We start from the raw sequence: 19,066 nt of genomic DNA, 5'->3' as shown, positions 1-19,066 counted from the left end.
TTTTTAGTAGCACTCTCAGTCTCCCGATGAGATCATGAGGTCAGGATTCTGAGCCGGACTGCAGCACATCACTTCTCACACCTCTCCTTCCTCTAGAGTCTGGATTTTGAGACCAAGTCAAGCTTCACGCTGCGCGTCGAGGCGTCCAACCGTTACGTGGACACTCGTTTCCTGACAATGAGTCCGTTCAGCGACGTGGTGACGGTTCGTCTGCAGGTGGAGGACGTGGATGAGCCTCCAGTCTTCTCCTCTTCCGTCAGCTGGATGGCGGTCTCTGAGGCAGCTGAAGTGGGAACTAATGTGGGATCAGTTTCAGCTCACGACCCCGACACCACCAACAGCCCCGTCAGGTACGGAACACGGAGGCCTTTGGACAGGTGCAGGTCGCTGCTGGTGCTGTAACAGCGCTGAATCTGTCTGCAGGTACTCCATCGACCGGAGGTCAGATGTGGAGCGTTACTTCAACATCGACAGCAGTTCAGGCGTGATCACGACAGCCAGACATCTGGACAGAGAGACCAGCGCTCTGCACAACATCACCGTCCTCGCCACAGAGAGCGGTACGTTACCTTCAAAAAGCCCTTATTTAGTTCACTCTCTGTCCTCGTCCAATCGAACACCTTCGCTGGGACAGAATTTATTTGACACTACAGAGAAAATCCAGCAATTCTGAGAGCTAAAATATCTGTGAGACATCAGCATGAGACATCAGCATGAGACATCAGCATGAGACATCAGCATGAGACACTGCGTCCAAAACTACACGCCATCAAGTTCGTTTTTCCTGTACAGACATGAGAGTGCTTCCTCTTACTTCCTGTTGTCTGTTCCCAAATGTGTCCTTTTATTGGGAAGACCTGTACCTGACAGGTGTGTCTGTGTGTGTATCAGTGGATCAGTCTCAGGTGGAGAAAGCTGTGGTTCTGGTCTCTGTGACAGACGTCAATGACAACGCTCCTGGCTTCGCCATCGAGTACGAAACCTTTGTCTGTGAGAACAGCGAACCTGGACAGGTAAACACCTCCTTACCTGGACAGGTAAACACCTCCTTACCTGGACAGGTAAACACCTCCAGCTGGTCCTGTCGATTGAATAATAACTTGACTGTTGTCTTGTTTTATCGTCAGTGGGAACAGATGGACGGTCTCAGCGCTGCTCTGTTTGTTTAAATGTTGCTGGTGTTTAAACTATGACCTTCGACCTCCAGATAAATCTGTTGAAAGTAATTTGTGTCTAAAATGTCGGATCATCTCTAAAATCTGTTAAATCTGTTTCTGATCTTTTTCCAAATGTTCCATCACTGTTGAATAATCCAGGCTAAAAGTGCAGCACAGGCTGAGTCACGCATCATTTTTAGAAGAAGTCATGGCAGATATGTCAATGTTGTCCTGTGGACATTTAGAATGAAAGTCTCAGTTCGTTTACGGTCTTCTCTGTGCGCAGTCATGGAGACGTTTGACACAAAACAACGTGTTTTATGTCATGCTTGCACCATACTATAAACATATCCCACTTTCACTCATACACTAACTTACGGACTTTGATCAGCTGTGAAGCGGAGTGATACACGCAGAGTTAAAAGTTACAGTCCCAGTGATGTCTTAGTCCTATATCAGCACTCATGGAACGCCTCTTGACCAATCAAATTGCTTGGTCTGAACTAACTGTCGTATAATCAGTCATTAGTCCATCAGTGAACATTTATTCTTAGTCGTGTTAACATGAACACTGGTGAATATTCAGCAATTAGTCACAGTTTAGCAGGAATAGTGTCTCTTTCAAAATAAAAGCACAAACTGGAATACACAGTGATATGTAACATATCAGTGATCTTTAGATCATCTGGCTGTGGTCCATCTGAATCGAGGGAAAGTTTTCGTGTCTGCTGACGTTCTCTCTCATGTGTTTGACCTTTGACCTGTCAGATAATTGAGACTTTGAGTGCTGCGGATCGTGATGAACCAGAGAATGGACATCACTTCCTGTTTTCTCTGATCACAGAGACTGCTGGGAACCTCACCTTCACGCTGAGAGACAATAAAGGTGCAGTCCCCCTTAAAAAAACACATATCTTAAATAATCGTGTGAAAAGAGTGCTGCAGTGTAGCGTTAGCTTTCCAACCTGCAGCATTCGCACCTGCAGCACTCACACCTGCAGCACTCACACCTGCGGCACTCACACCTGCGGCACTCACACCTGCAGCATTCACACCTGCAGCACTCACACCTGCAGCACTCACACCTGCAGCATTCACACCTGCAGCGCTCACACCTGAAGCGCTCACACCTGCAGCACTCACACCTGCAGCACTCACACCTGCAGCACTCACACCTGCAGCACTCACACCTGCAGCATTCACACCTGCAGCACTCACACCTGAAGCACTCACACCTGCAGCACTCACACCTGCAGCACTCACACCTGAAGCACTCACACCTGCAGCACTCACACCTGCAGCACTCACACCTGAAGCACTCACACCTGCAGCACTCACACCTGCAGCATTCACACCTGCAGCACTCACACCTGCAGCATTCACACCTGCAGCACTCACACCTGCAGCATTCACACCTGCAGCACTCACACCTGCAGCACTCACACCTGCAGCATTCACACCTGCAGCACTCACACCTGCAGCACTCACACCTGAAGCACTCACACCTGCAGCGCTCACACCTGCAGCATTCACACCTGCAGCATTCACACCTGCAGCACTCACACCTGCAGCGCTCACACCTGAAGCACTCACACCTGCAGCACTCACACCTGCAGCGCTCACACCTGAAGCACTCACACCTGAAGCACTCGCACCTGCAGCATTCACACCTGCAGCACTCACACCTGCAGCATTCACACCTGAAGCACTCACACCTGAAGCACTCACACCTGAAGCACTCACACCCACATTTTCCTCAGAAATAGTATTCTCTGGTTGTTGTTGCTGTTGTTATTGTTACTGTTGTTTCGCTGTTGTTGTCGTTGTTGTTTTGATGTAAATGTTGTTTTGTTGTTGTTACTGTTTTTGTTGTTTTATTTGTTTTTGTTGCTTTTATTGGTGTTATTGTTGTTTTTCTTTCTGCTGTTGTTGTTGTTTTCTGTTATTGTTGTCCATCTGGCTGTTGATATTGTTTTGTTGTTGTTGTTATTTTATTTGTTGTTTTTGCTGTTGTTGCTTTGGGTGTTATTGTTGTTGTTCTTCAGTTTTTTAAAGCTCTAAAGGTTCTTCAGGTGTCTCGTCCTTCTGTCCTCAGACAACACGGCGTCTGTCCTGACTCAGCGTGGCGTTTTGCAGCGGGAACAACTGCTTCACTTCCTGCCAGTGGTGATTTCAGACGGCGAGACTCCACCCCTCAGCAGCACCAACACGCTGACCATCACCGTCTGCAACTGCGACGCCAACGGAAACCGCCGCTCCTGCAGCCCAAGGGCATCACCACTGCTGGTGGATGGCCTCAGCACGGCCGCTGCCGTCCTCGCCTGTGTCCTCACATCGCTGGGTAAGACCTTTGACATGATGTCATGAGGTCAGAGTCCCCGTCCCCTACAGACCTGTGTGGTTGACTGCTCCACTTCCTGTCCCCACAGGTGTTTTCATGGTGACGGTTGCTGTGAGACGCAGGAGCAGGGAGCCTCTGGTGATGGACGATGAGCGAGACATTCGTGAGAATATCGTTCGTTACGATGATGAAGGCGGCGGTGAGGAAGACACTGCTGCCTTCGACATGTTCGCTCTGAGACACCTGAACACCAAACAACCGCTGCCACTCTGTGACACCCTCGTCCTACCGCTGCCACTCGTCAGTGAATCACCAGAGCTGGAGACGCACAGGAAGCTGCTGTTCCAAGAGTTCATCAGAGACAGACTGCAGGAGGCGGACGAGGACCTGACGGCGCCGCCCTACGACTCGCTGCAGACCTACGCCTTCGAGGGCAGCAGGTCGGCTGCCGACTCACTCAGCTCATTAAACTCGTTAAACTGGTCAGATGAGTCTGAGCACAACTACGACTTCCTGCGGGGGTGGGGACCACGGTTCAGGAAGCTCGCTGACCTGTACGGACGCCAGGAGGGGGGCGGGGCCACCTCGTAGCCCTTAGACAGCACAGGAGGCGTGGTTAAAGCTTGACTCCTGGGTCACATGACCACAGTCCAGAGACAGGAGTGTTCCTGATTCCCTGCACGCCTCTCTGTGGCGTTCCTCTCCGAGGAAACAGCTGCTCCTGAAACCTGGACAGGAAACATCCTGCGGGCGAGCCGTGGTGTGGCGGTGGATGTTCCTGACGTGCGTCTGCTGCAATTAAACTTCATGTTCTGAGGATCATCTACATGTAAAATATATTACTTGTCATTTCATCGTAGTGTAATCTGAAAAAAAAATAATTTCATTTTAAATAATTACAAATGAAGACGACAAGATTCTGAAAGACGTCTTCACTGTGTTGATATTTATTATACCAATAACTTTATTAAATACAGTTTTTTTTCTGTGTTCTGCTGTATAAATAATATAAAAAATAAATAATAATAATAATAATAATAATAATAATAATAATAATAATAATAATAATAATAATAATTATTATTATTATTATTATTATTATTATTATTATTATTATTATTATCATTATCATTATCGTCATTATTATTATCGGAATGATTTTCCTCGTGCATTCTCACCTGGTTGTTTCATGCATGTAAGATAAATAAGGACAGGCCACTGAAAAAGGTTTGAATTAAAATAAAAAGGTAAAAGAAGCTCCCAGACACACAAGTGAGACGTTATTTTTTCACTTAACCTCATATTCATTTTTATCATATTTATCATATTTGTAATTTTTATCATATTTGTCATTTTTATCATAGCCCTATTTATCTACTTCTTTTTTTTTTTTTTCCCATTAATCCCAATTTAGTCTGATTGCATGAATGAATCGTTACATTTATGAAACATTAAGTGTCAGAGTCACTGCTGTACAAACATGCTGAATTAAAGACATCACGCCGTTTAAATTGTCCCCTGCTGTCACTGAGGTGTCTGTTACTGTCTGTCACTGAGGTGTCTGTCACTGTCTGTTACTGAGGTGTCTGTCACTGAGGTGTCTGTTACTGTCTGTTACTGTCTGTTACTGAGGTGTCTGTCACTGAGGTGTCTGTCACTGAGGTGTCTGTCACTGAGGTGTCTGTCACTGAGGTGTCTGTCACTGAGGTGTCTGTTACTGTCTGTTACTGTCTGTTACTGAGGTGTCTGTCACTGAGGTGTCTGTTACTGTCTGTTACTGTCTGTTACTGAGGTGTCTGTCACTGAGGTGTCTGTTACTGTCTGTCACTGAGGTGTCTGTCACTGAGGTGTCTGTTACTGTCTGTTACTGTCTGTCACTGAGGAAATTTTCTCACTCAAAGGCTTCATGAAAGGAAACCCAACTCAGTAAAAACACATCAAACCGAATATGATCGTAAAAGGGCACATTATGATGATGATGGTTATTATTATTATTTTATTGTGTCCCGTGGGTGTCCAGTAGGTGTCCCGTGGGTGTCCAGTAGGTGTCCCGTGGGTGTCCAGTAGGTATCCCGTGGGTGTCCAGTAGGTGTCCCGTGGGTGTCCCGTGGGTGTCCAGTAGGTGTCCCGTGGGTGTCCAGTGGGTGGCAGTATAAAAACAGAGCCTGTAAGAGATCTGCAATCTATAAGAGAGGAATTTTACTTTGACAGTGTGTCCCGGATGTGAGCTGCAGTCTGTGGGAGAAGACTTTTATTTTGAAGGTGTGTCCCGGATGTGAGCTGCAGTCTGTGGAAGAGGACATTTATTGTGAAGGTGTGTCCCGGATGTAAGATACAGTGTTTCCGGTGCTGTGAGGCTTGTGTGTTGCGCCGCTATGTCCCCGCTGGTCCTCCTGTCCCTGCTGCTGTTCTCGGTGTGTCCTCTGGCGGCCTGGGACGCGGACCTGGAGCTGCTGGACTTGGTGGAGGAGGTCCCCCACAACTTCTATCACTTCCTGTCCGTGGACCAGGTCCGTGCTAACCGCTAACTGTCTCCATGGTTACCGCCAGTTGGCTGCTAACGGCTAATGCTAACAGCTGAATGCCACGCACACAGACAGATGCTAAGCTAAGCTAGTTAGCTGCTGGGACCAGTGCTCCCAGTGAGTCCAACTGGTTCAGCTGGGATCACGAAACTCAGGCTAACGGCTAGCTAACAGCTGACGCCAAACCGGATGTTCCGGTGTTTCTGTTATTGTGTCCATCCTCAGAGACACGGGCTGTCAGCGTGTCTCCTGTAATTGTGTCCTGTTATTGGCTCCTGTCTGTGTGTCCCTCTTATTGTGTCTGCTGTCATTGTGTCTCGTGTGTGTGTGTCCTGTCAGTGTGCCCTCTGCCTGTGTCTCCTGTCTTTGTCTCCTGTCTGTGTCTTCTGTCTGTGTGTCTCCTGTGTGTGTCACATCTCTGTGTGTCTCCTCTCTGTGTCTTCTGTCCGTGTCTCGTGTCTGTGTGTCTTTTGTCTCTGTGTCTCCTGTCATTGTCTCCTGTGTGTGTGTGTGTCTCGTCTCTGCGTGTCTCCTGTCTGTGTCTCCTGTCATTGTCTCCTCTCTGTGTTTCATGTCACTGTCTCCTGTCAGTGTCTCCTCTCTGTGTGTCTCCTGTCTTCATCCTATCAGTGTGGCTCCTGTCTGTGTCCTGTCAGTGTGTCTTCTGTCTGTATGTCCTGTCTGTCTGGCTCCTGTCTCTGACTCCTGTTTGTATGTGTCCTGTGTGTGTCCCCTGTCTGTGTCTCCTGTGTTGGTCTTCTGTTTAAGTGTATCCTGTGTGTCTCCTGTCAATGTGTCTCCTGTCTGTGAGTCCACAGTCTATGTCTCCTGTCTGTGTGTCTCCTGTCAATCTCTTCTTTCTGTTTGTCTCCTCTCTGTCTCCTGTCTGTGTCTCCTGTCTTCTCCCCCATCACTGTGACCTCTGACCTGTGATTGTAGCTGTTACCACGGAGACCAAACTGAACCCCGCCCCTCAGAGCTGCTGTCCTCTGTCTGTCCTCTGTGTCTCAGGATGCGTCCTCAGGAGAAATTAAGAAGGCGTATCGTCGTCTGTCTCTGACTCTTCATCCAGACAGGAACAAAGACGAGAACGCGGAGACACAGTTCAGACAGGTGAGACAAATCACAGACAAGCAAACAATAAACACACTGTAAACAAACAAACAAACAATAAACACACTGTAAACAAACAAACAAACAATAAACACACTGTAAACAAACAAACAATAAACACACTGTAAACAAACAAACAAACAATAAACACACTGTAAATAAACAAACAAACAATAAACACACTGTAAATAAACAAACAAACAATAAACACACTGTAAACAAACAAACAACAAACACACTGTAAACAAACAAACAAACAATAAACACACTGTAAATAAACAAACAAACAATAAACACACTGTAAACAAACAAACAACAAACAATAAACACACTGTAAACAAACAACAAACAATAAACACAATGTAAACAAACAAACAAACAAACAATAAACACACTGTAAACAAACAAACAATAAACACAATGTAAACAAACAAACAATAAACACACTGTAAACAAACAAACAAACAATAAACACACTGTAAACAAACAAACAATAAACACACTGTAAACAAACAAACGAACAAACAATAAACACACTGTAAACAAACAAACAAACAATAAACACACCGTAAACAAACAAACAAACAATAAACACACTGTAAACAAACAAACAATAAACACACTGTAAACAAACAAACAAACAACAATAAACAAACTGTAAACAAACAAACAAACAACAATAAACACACTGTAAACAAACAAACAAACAAACAATAAACACACCGTAAACAAACAAACAATAAACACACCGTAAACAAACAAACAAACAATAAACACACTGTAAACAAACAAACAAACAATAAACACACCGTAAACAAACAAACAATAAACACACTGTAAACAAACAAACAATAAACACACCATAAACAAACAAACAATAAACACACCGTAAACAAACAAACAATAAACACACTGTAAACAAACAAACAAACAAACAATAAACACACTGTACACAAGCAAACAATAAACACACTGTAAACAAACAAACAAACAATAAACACACCGTAAACAAACAATAAACACACCGTAAACAAACAAACAAACAATAAACACACCGTAAACAAACAAACAAACAAACAATAAACACACCGTAAACAAACAATAAACACACTGTAAACAAACAATAAACACACTGTAAACAAACAATAAACACACTGTAAACAAACAAACAAACAATAAACACACTGTAAACAAACAAACAAACAATAAACACACCGTAAACAAACAAACAATAAACACACTGTAAACAAACAAACAATAAACACACTGTAAACAAACAAACAATAAACACACTGTAAACAAACAAACAAACAATAAACACACTGTAAACAAACAAACAATAAACACAGTCAACAAACAAACAGACAGACAATAAACACACCGTAAACAAACAAACAATAAACACACTGTAAACAAACAAACAAACAATAAACACACTGTAAACAAACAAACAAACAATAAACACACTGTAAACAAACAAACAATAAACACACTGTAAACAAACAAACAATAAACACACCGTAAACAAACAAACAATAAACACACTGTAAACAAACAAACAATAAACACACTGTAAACAAACAAACAATAAACACACTGTAAACAAACAAACAATAAACACACTGTAAACAAACAAACAAACAAACAATAAACACACTGTAAACAAACAATAAACACATTGTACACAAACAAACAAGCAATAAACACACTGTACACAAACAAACAAGCAATAAACACACTGTACACAAGCAAACAATAAACACACTGTAAACAAACAAACAATAAACACACTGTAAACAAACAAACAAACAATAAACACACTGTACACAAACAAACAAGCAATAAACACACTGTACACAAACAAACAAGCAATAAACACACTGTACACAAGCAAACAATAAACACACTGTAAACAAACAAACAATAAACACACTGTAAACAAGATACAATCAGCAACAAACACAGTAAACACACAATGCACTGTAAACAAACAACAGTCAACACGCTGTAAACACCTCAGAGCGACCTTAGAAAGACCTTAGAAAGACCTTAGAAACACCTTAGAAACACCTTAGAAAGACTTTAGAAAGTCTTAAGTTTAACTTGGAGAAAACAAGAGGACATTTTGGCTGTTGTCAGATGTCTCACTCTGTGTCCTTTTGTCTTCAGCTGGTGGCCATTTATGAAGTCCTGAAGGATGAGGAAAGACGACGCAAGTGAGTCTCACCTGTGGTGTCTCTCAGTCAGTCAGAGGACAGTGTCTCATCTGTGGTGTTCTTGCAGGTATGATGACATCATGGTGAACGGGCTTCCTGATTGGCGGCAGCCTGTCTTCTACTACAGACGAGTGAGGAAGATGAGTAATGGAGAGCTGTCCGTCCTCGTCTTCCTCATCCTCACCGTGGGACACTATGCAGTTCTCTGGTCAATCTACCTGGAGAAGCAGCTGGTGAGGCAGCCAATCAGAGCACAGTAGGGGCTTACTCAGCCAATCAGAGCACAGCAGGGGCTTACTCAGCCAATCAGAGCACAGCAAGGGCACACTCAGCCAATCAGAGCACAGCAGGGGCTCACTCAGCCAATCAGAGCACAGCAGGGGCACACTCAGCCAGTCACAGTGAAACAGGGTCTTATTCAGCCAATCACAGTGCAGCAGGGGCTTATTCAGCCAATCAGATCACAGCAGGGGGGTCATGTGATGGTGTGATGTGTATCCAGGACGAGCTGCTGAGTAAGAAGAAGAAGGAGAAGAAGAAGAAGGCGAGCGTGCGACCTGCAGACGAGCTCAGGTGTGTTGACAGGTATGCCTCTGACATCACTTCCTGTTTGCGTTGTTCAGCCTGCGGCGTTCACGCGCTCATTATCTTCACAGGCCAGTCAGGGTTCATACCGTCCTGGAAAACCTGGAAAAGTCCTTTTTTGTCACAAACCCGATGATAAGTTCAAAGGCCGTCTGAAAATTAAAAACCCCAAAATAATTTCTGTTTTTACGGTTTGTGGCTGTTAGATGTTTCCAGGTTTCCTTTAGTCACCTAAACTTTGAAAAACATCGGCAACATTTGGAGGAAAAAAGAAACTTAAAATAATACATATAAATAAACAAAAAGAAAGAAATTTATCCTCCAGTGAAACACACAGACCCCGGGACATCATGACCACTCATTGTTTGTTTTTGTTTATTTATTGGTTTATTTTGTTTTGTTTGTTTGTTTGTTTGTTTCAGAGCCGACGATCGGCCGCACTGGCAGGACCTCCTCCCTCTGAAGCTCAGCATCTGGATTTACCTGTCCATCAAACACCTGCCGCACACCGTCCAGGTACCTGCCTGTCTGTTCCCTGTCTGTCTGTTCACCCGTCTGTCTGTTACCTGTCTGTCTGTTCACCCGTCTGTCTGTTACCTGTCTGTCTGTTCACCCGTCTGTCTGTTCACCTGTCTGTCTGTTCCCTGTCTGTCTGTTCACCTGTCTGTCTGTTACCCGTCTGTCTGTTACCTGTCTGTCTGTTCCCTGTCTGTCTGTTCACCTGTCTGTCTGTTACCTGTCTGTCTGTTCACCTGTCTGTCTGTTACCTGTCTGTCTGTTCACCTGTCTGTCTGTTACCCGTCTGTTCACTTGTCTGTCTGTTCACCTGTCTGTCTGTTCACCTGTCTGTCTGTTACCCGTCTGTTCACTTGTCTGTCTGTTCACCCGTCTGTCTGTTACCTGTCTGTCTGTTCACCCGTCTGTCTGTTACCTGTCTGTCTGTTCACCTGTCTGTCTGTTACCCGTCTGTTCACTTGTCTGTCTGTTACCTGTCTGTCTGTTACCTGTCTGTCTGTTCACCTGTCTGTCTGTTACCCGTCTGTCTCTCAGGAGGTGAGACAGTACTATGAGGACTACCAGCTGATGAAGCAGCAGAGAGAAGAAGCTGAACAGGAAGTCGTCACACGTAAACCCTTTACATAATCTCCTCACCATAGCTGTGTCCCAATTCAGGGTCTGCATCCTTCGGAGGACCCAGCCTACGCATTAACGGTTGTTAATTGGGACAGTCTAGCCTTCGGAGGATTTCCTGGTTGCGTCACCAGATGTTCCCGCCCTTACCCCCACATCAGCTGAGGGGGGGCACTAAAGCAAAGAAATTATTGTATTTTTAAAATTTACTTTTTATTTAAATTTTGCTGGAGGAGGAGGACAAGCGCCTCTGTCCGCGTCGGAAGCTGATTTTTCGCGCAGTAAAGCCTCCGTCAGGGGACGGAGCTCTCCGCGGCTGCAGACGGAGCTCTCCGCGGCTGCAGACGGAGCTCTCCGCGGCTGCGGGCAGCACAGCGGGGCTGCTAGGTGGCTACATGTTAGCATTACTAACGTCACGTATTATGAATGAAATTATGAGATTTTAATGTCCCTCTAAGTTTAACATATCTGGCGTTTGATTTTCAAATGAGTAAAAACCCACATTAAGTTAAATCAACGCTCCGATCTCCGCTCTGTGCCGCCATTATTTTTGAAGATCGCGGGCGCGCAAGGAATCTTGGGAAATGGAAGGCCGCGAAGGATAGTAGCGATGTGTCCTCCAAACAGAGGGAAAAGGAGGACGCATTTGTGGGCTGCGAAAGGAGGAGCCTTCGACTTGTGACCAAATGGGACAGCCTTTCACAAGCAGCGCCAGGACGTAATTGGCCTTCAATGCAGCCTCCGAAGGATGCAGACCCTGAATTGGGACACAGCTCATGTCTAACTTCCTGGTGCTGGTGTATCACTTCCTGTCAGCTGACATGTTACTTCCTGGCAGCTGGTGTGACACTTCCTGTTTCCTGTTCAGGAGAGCGGAGGCCAAAGGTGAAGAAGCCGAAGGCAGAGTTTCCGGTCTACGAGCAGTCCTCAGAGGACGCTGCCTGTCAGAGTTATGAGCAGGACACGTCCATTGAGGACATTGAGGACCAGATGGACGACTGGCTACAGGATCGCCGTGCATCCAGGAAGAAGGTGATGTCACCACTCATGTTGTTGATTGGCTGATTCTGTGTGAGGTCAGAGACCCTTCTGACAGAAATAGAGCATCTGATTGGCTGACAGCTGGGAGGTCCTCAGCGTTTCTGTGGACCGAGCAGCAAATCTTCTACACTACTTACCTTTCTGCCAGACAGCCCTGTACAAAAGGAAACCTATGTCAGCCTAACTAGGGGCTGGTTCAAGGCAAGCCTGAGCCAGCCCTAACTATAACCTTTATGAAAGAGGAAAGTCTGAGCCAGCCCTAACTGTAACCTTAATCAAAGAGGCAAGCCTGAGCCAGCCCTAACTATAACCTTTATCAAAGAGGCAAGCCTGAGCCAGCCCTAACTGTAACCTTAATCAAAGAGGCAAGCCTGAGCCAGCCCTAACTGTAACCTTAATCAAAGAGGCAAGCCTGAGCCAGCCCTAACTATAACCTTTATCAAAGAGGCAAGCCTGAGCCAGCCCTAACTGTAACCTTTATGAAAGAGGCAAGCCTGAGCCAGCCCTAACTATAACCTTTATGAAAGAGGAAAGTCTGAGCCAGCCCTAACTGTAACCTTTATCAAAGAGGCAAGCCTGAGCCAGCCCTAACTGTAACCTTTATCAAAGAGGCAAGCCTGAGCCAGCCCTAATGATGATAATGATGATGATGCCACTGTCTCTGCCTTCAGGCTGCTGATTGGACGGAGGACGAGCTCAGCCTGCTCAGCAGGTTGATGGTTAAATTCCCAGGAGGAACTCCGGGCCGCTGGGAGAAGATCGCTCACGAACTGGGCCGATCAGTGACGGACGTAAGCCTGTTTACACTGGTTTATACGGGTTATAAACGTTTACACTGTTTACACTGGCTTATTCTGGTAAAACTGGTTTATACTGCTTATGCTGTTTATACCGGTTTACACAAGTTAAACTGGCTTGAACTGGCTTGTACTGGTCAAACTGGTTCATACTGCTTGTGCTGTTTAAACTGGTTTCCACTGGTTAAACTGGCCTGAACTGGTTCATACTGGTCAAGCTAGTTTAAACTGGTTGTACTGTTTATAGTGGCTTTTATTGGCTAAATTGGTTTGTACTGTATGTACTGGTTTATCTTGGTCAAAGTGGTTTACACTGGAGTATTCTAGTTTATATTGGTTAAAAGTGGTTTATTGGTTAAAGTTATTAATACTGGTTTATAGTGGTTTACATCGGTTTATATTGGTTAAAGTCATTTATATAGATTTATACTGGTTAAAGTGGTATATATTGGTTTATTCTGGTAAAACTCTTTTAAACTGGTTTATACTGCTTATGCTGTTTATACTGGTTTACACCAGTTGAACTGGCTTATACTGGTCAAACTGGTTTAAACTGGGTCATACTGTTTATGCTGTTTATACTGGTATACACTGGTTAAACTGGCCTGAACTGGTTATACTGGTTAAACTGGTTTAAACTGGTTGTACTGTTTATACTGGCTTATATTTACTAAGTTGGTTTGTACTGTATATACTGGTTTATATTGGTTAAAGCGGTTTCTACTGGATTAAAGCCAGTTCAGCCTGAGTGTGTTCCTTTAACCGTCAAAAGCTGAACCTGTTTTCTTCAACAGGTGACGACTAAAGTTAAACAGGTCAAAGACAACGTTAGCCACTCCTCAGGTACATTCGACTGACGTTCTACTGTCCATATCAGGTTCTACTGGGGTTCCATCGTCAGGAGGGGGTGACCTTGGCTTCTGTGTTTCAGGTCTGGTGAAGCTGTCTGATTTGAAGGGCCCGCCCCTTCCTGTGAGGTCACTTCCTGTTGCTGACAGGGCGATGACTCAGCGAGCCTGTGAGGAGGAGCCGGAGGAGGAGGGAGCTGCTCCGGCAGTCAGGAGGCGGAACAGGAAGTCGGCAGAGGAGGGAGAGGTGAAGGTCAGAGGTCGTCGGCAGAGAGATTTCGACCCCACGGCGGAGGAGGAGGAGGAGGCGGAGCCTCCGGGGAGAGCGGAGCCCGCCATCTGGACTCAGAACCAACAGAAGCTGCTGGAACTCGCTCTGCAACAGTTTCCCCGAGGAACCACAGAGCGCTGGGACAGAATCGCCAAGATTGTCCCCGGGAAGACCAAGGTGAGGACACACAGACAGAGATAGAGAGACAGAGAGAGACAGGGTTGCTGATTGATGATATTGATCATTGTTGTGATTGATCATATTGATCGGTGATGTTATTGATGATATTGATCGGTGATGTGATTGATCATATTGATCGCCGATGTGATTGATCATATTGATCATTGATGTGATTGATGATATTGATCAGGGATGTGATTGATCATATTGATCAGCGATGTTATTGATGATATTGATCGGTGATGTGATTGATCTTATTGATCGGTGATATTATTGATCATATTGATCGGTGATGTTCTTGATGATATTGATCGGTGATGTGATTGATTGGTGCTGTTTCAGGAGGACTGTATGATCCGATATAAGATGCTGGCGGAGCTCGTTCAGAAGAAGAAACAGTCCAAGAGCTGATCCCCGACACTGTTCCCTCCTGCTGTGACCTCTGACCTCTTGGTGGATCATGTGACAGGTGAGCTGGCTCCTGATTGGACTGAATGTTTTTTTTTTTAATATGCGTGCCAGGCGGCGTCTCACCTGCTCAGGTGTGTTTTTCTACCTGAGGTGTCAAAGTTTGAACCGCCGTGACCTCTGACCTCACAGCTTCACGTGCCTTAGCTCTGTTCAGCATGCTGTCAATCAACCTCTGTTCAACTGATCAATAAAAACTATTTATTACCTCTTGCTGTTGGTTTTGTCCTTTCAGTCTGCGGGACGATTGATCTCTGTCCTCACAGGAAGAATTTTACTCAATCAATACGTTTAAATTACCATTACACTGATTAATACATAATTTATTAGGTTTATATGATGACTGATCACAGATCAATAAATCATTTATTGTGCTTGTATGGTCATTGATGAATGCTGATCAGTAAATCATTCTTTTATGTTTCATTGGTTCAGGATGGATCCTGATTTGAAAATGGCTGTGGTGACGTAATGAAACTGAAATATTGATCTCGTGTTTATAGCATCATCAATGACATCATCAGTAATAACAATAATGTCATGAACATCTTCAATATCAGTTACATCATCAAAAATGTCAGTAACATCAATAACATAATAGGATCAATAATATCAATAACAATATCAATAACAATAGACATACCATAACTAATATCATTAGTAACATAAATAACATCAACAATATCGACAGTATCAATAACATCAATAATATTTATTATCAATAACATAATCAGTAACAATAATAACAATTTACCTCAATAACATCATCCTTAATATCAATAATATCAATAACATCATTGTTAATATCAATAACATCATCCTTAATATCAATATCAATAACATTATCATTAATATCAATAACATCATCCTTAATATCAGTATTATCAATAACATCATCATTAATATCAATATCAATAACATCATCCTTAATATCAATAACATCATCCTTAATATCAATATCAATAACATCATCATTAATCACAATAATATCAATAACATCATCATTAATATCAATAACATCATCCTTAATATCAGTAACATCATCCTTTATAGCAATAATATCAATAACATCATCCTTAATATCAATAATATCAATAACATCATCATTAATATCAATAACATCATCCTTAATATCAATAACATCATCATTAATATCAATAATATCAATAACATCATCATTAATATCAATAACACCATCCTTAATATCAATAATATCAATAACACCATCCTTAATATCAATAATATCATTAACATCATCATTGATATCAATAACATCATCCTTAATATCAATAATATCAATAACATCATTGTTAATATCAATAATATCATTAACATCATCATTGATATCAATAACATCATCCTTAATATCAATAATATCAATAACATCATCATTAATATCAATAACATCATCCTTAATATCAATAATATCAATAACATCATCATTAATATCAATAACATCATCATTAATATCAATAACATCATCATTAATATTAATATCAATAACATCATCCTTAATATCAATAATATCAATAACATCATCATTAACATTAATAATATCAATAACATCATCATTAATATCAATAACATCATCATTAATATCAATAATATCAATAACATCATCATTAACATTAATAATATCAATAACATCATCATTAATATCAATAACATCATCATTAATATCAATAATATCAATAACATCATCATTAATATCAATAACATCATCATTAATATCAATATCAATCAATATCAATGGTGTAACGATGTGACAGTGATCCTTCAGCACTGCTCTCCTCATCTGGAATCTTTTATTATCAACTGCAAACCTTTTTATTCCCCCGTGAGTTCGCTTCATTCATTCTGGTTGGTGTTTACATCCCACCGTCGGCTAACGTGCAGGACGCACAACGCGCGCTCGCTGACCAGATTCTCTGTGTGGAGCGGACCTACCCGGACTCTTTTGTCATTGTGCTTGGTGACTTTAATAAAGGTAACCTCTCACATGAACTCCCTAAATACAGACAGTTAATCAAATGTCCGACCAGAGAGGATCACTGTTACACCACATTAAGCGGTGCCTATCACGCCGTCCCCCGTGCTGCGCTGGGACTCTTGGACCACGTGATGGTCAGTCTGATTCCTGCATACAGGCAGAAACTGAAGCTCTGTAAACCTGTTGTGAGGGAATCAAAACAGTGGAGCAGTGGACCAGTGGAGAATCTCCAGGCGTGTTTGGACTGCACTGACTGGGATGTTTTCAGGACTGCTACCAAAACTCTGGATGAGTGTACAGATGCTGTGACGTCCTACATCAGCTCCTGTGAGGACAGCTGTATACCAACACGGACCAGGGTGAGTTATAACAACGACAAGCCCTGGTTCACAGCAAAACTCAGACAGCTCAGGTCAGACAAAGAGGCAGCTTTCAGGAGTGGGAACAGAGACGGTTTCAGAGAGGCAAAGTATGCGTTTAGCAAGGAGGTGAGAAGAGCTAAACGTTTGTACTCTGAGAAACTCCAACACCAGTTCTCAGCCGGTGACACTGCCTCTGTGTGGAGGGGGCTCAGGCAGATAACCAACTACAAACCCAGAGCCCCACAAGCTGCCAATGACTTGCGTCTGGCCAACATCTCCCCATCTCAGCAGGAGCTTCACCACAGCTGCCCACCTCAGAAGCTCCCAACTCATCCTCCCCCTCCCCCCCAGTGACAGCTTTCTCCATCCAGGAGAAGGATGTCAACAGACTGTTCAAGAGGCAGAACCCACGCAAAGCAAGTGGGCCGGACTCTGTCTCTCCATCCACCCTGAAGCACTGTGCTGATCAGCTGTCTCCAGTGTTCACAGACATTTTCAACACCTCACTGGAGACATGCCACGTACCGGCCTGCTTCAAGGCCTCCACAATCATCCCTGTTCCCAAGAAGCTGAGGACAACAGGTCTCAATGACTACAGACCCGTCGCCTTGACCTCTGTGGTTATGAAGTCATTTGAGCGCCTCATGCTTCCACACATCAAAGACATTACTGACTCACACCTGGACCCCCTACAGTTTGCCTACAGAGCCAACAGGTCTGTAGATGATGCAGTTAACCTGGCCTTGCATTTCATCCTCCAGCACCTGGACTCCCCAGGATCCTATGCCAGGATCCTGTTTGTGGATTTCAGCTCTGCCTTCAACACAATCATCCCAGCTCTCCTGCAGGACAAGCTCTCCCAGCTGAACGTGCCAGACTCCACTTGCAGGTGGATCACAGACTTCCTGTCTGACAGGAGGCAGCATGTAAAGCTGGGAAAACACATCTCTGACTCCCGGACTATCAGCACTGGATCCCCTCAGGGCTGTGTTCTTTCCCCTCTGCTATTCTCCCTGTACACCAACAGCTGCACCTCCAGTCACCAGTCTGTCAAGCTCCTGAAGTTCGCGGATGACACGACCCTCATCGGGCTCATCTCTGATGGAGACGAGTCCGCCTACAGGAGGGAGACAGACCGTCTGGTGTCCTGGTGCAGCTTGAACAATCTGGAGCTCAACGCTGTAAAGACAGTGGAGATGATAGTAGACTTCAGAGAGAGCACAGCCCCACTCACCCCCATCACCCTGAGGGACTCTCCAGTGGTCACGGTGGAGTCCTTCTGCTTCCTGGGCTCCATCATCACCCAGGACCTCAAGTGGGAGCTGAACATCAGCTCTCTGACCAAAAAAGCCCAACAGAGGATGTACTTCCTGCGGCAGCTGAGGAAGTTCAACCTGCCAGTGCAGATGATGGTGCACTTCTACACCTCCATCATCGAGTCCATCCTCACCTCCTCCATCACCATCTGGTACGCTGCAGCTACCGCCAAGGACAAGCGCAGGCTGCAGCGTATCATCCGCTCTGCTGAGAAGGTCATCGGCTGCAGTCTGCCCTCCCTCCAGGACCTGTACGCCTCCAGGACTCTGAGGCGTGCAGGTAAGATTGTGGCCGATCCCTCCCACCCTGGACACAAACTCTTTCAATCACTCCCCTCTGGCAGGAGGCTTCGGTCCATCATGACCAGAACTTCACGCCACAAGAACAGTTTCCTCCCGTCTGCCACCGGCCTCATAAACAAGGCCCAGGTCCCCCACTGACGCACTCTCCTCATAGACTGTACGTTACATTAACGTGTTCATTAATGCACATCACCGGCACTGCTGCTGGTCATGCGGCACATCCACACCATAAAGCTGCACTCAAACCTGTATAAATGTGAATTTCAATGTAAATATCAATACTAGACTCGTACCTTTTATATTTTTATATTTTATATTTTATATTTGTATCTTCTATTTTATCTGTTTTCTTTTTTCTATATTTATGTTGCACCAACCCACCAGAAAAAAATTCCTCGTATTGTGTTAACTATACCTGGCAA

The 19,066-nt window shown here is 44.2% G+C and overlaps 2 protein-coding genes across 3 annotated transcripts in view; both read left to right on the top strand.

Annotated features, from left to right (window-relative positions):
- LOC121938608 (cadherin-7-like) overlaps positions 1-4,543 on the top strand; it is a 7,964-nt gene extending 3,421 nt beyond the window's left edge. The window contains exons 6-11 of the mRNA XM_088086013.1: positions 97-350; positions 424-560; positions 892-1,013; positions 1,926-2,043; positions 3,253-3,498; positions 3,587-4,543. Of these exons, the coding sequence (XP_087942139.1) occupies positions 97-350; positions 424-560; positions 892-1,013; positions 1,926-2,043; positions 3,253-3,498; positions 3,587-4,089 (1,380 nt within the window). The 3' untranslated portion in view covers positions 4,090-4,543. The remainder of the gene's footprint in view (positions 1-96; positions 351-423; positions 561-891; positions 1,014-1,925; positions 2,044-3,252; positions 3,499-3,586) is intronic.
- A 1,270-nt stretch (positions 4,544-5,813) lies between these two features.
- On the top strand, positions 5,814-14,886 carry dnajc1 (DnaJ (Hsp40) homolog, subfamily C, member 1). Of its 2 annotated transcripts, none has more exons than XM_088086012.1 (12): positions 5,814-6,008; positions 7,035-7,136; positions 9,306-9,352; positions 9,420-9,585; positions 9,855-9,925; positions 10,360-10,453; positions 10,988-11,063; positions 11,937-12,100; positions 12,781-12,900; positions 13,701-13,749; positions 13,838-14,202; positions 14,548-14,886. In XM_088086012.1, the coding sequence occupies exons 1-12, from the start codon at positions 5,874-5,876 to the stop codon at positions 14,614-14,616; spliced, it is 1,458 nt and encodes a 485-aa protein (XP_087942138.1). In that variant the 5' UTR covers positions 5,814-5,873; the 3' UTR covers positions 14,617-14,886. The 2 variants fall into 2 exon arrangements, with proteins under 2 accessions (XP_087942138.1, XP_087942137.1); XM_088086011.1 differs by having other exon boundaries at positions 5,815-6,008; positions 9,855-9,937.
- Positions 14,887-19,066: the final 4,180 nt, after the last annotated feature.

Source organism: Plectropomus leopardus, chromosome 12, assembly GCF_026936395.1.
Source record: "Plectropomus leopardus strain MGB_pleo_1.0 chromosome 12, ASM2693639v1, whole genome shotgun sequence".
NCBI lineage: Eukaryota > Metazoa > Chordata > Actinopteri > Perciformes > Serranidae > Plectropomus > Plectropomus leopardus.
Note: the sequence above shows the minus strand (reverse complement) of the source record. Positions and strands in the feature narration are given on the sequence as shown.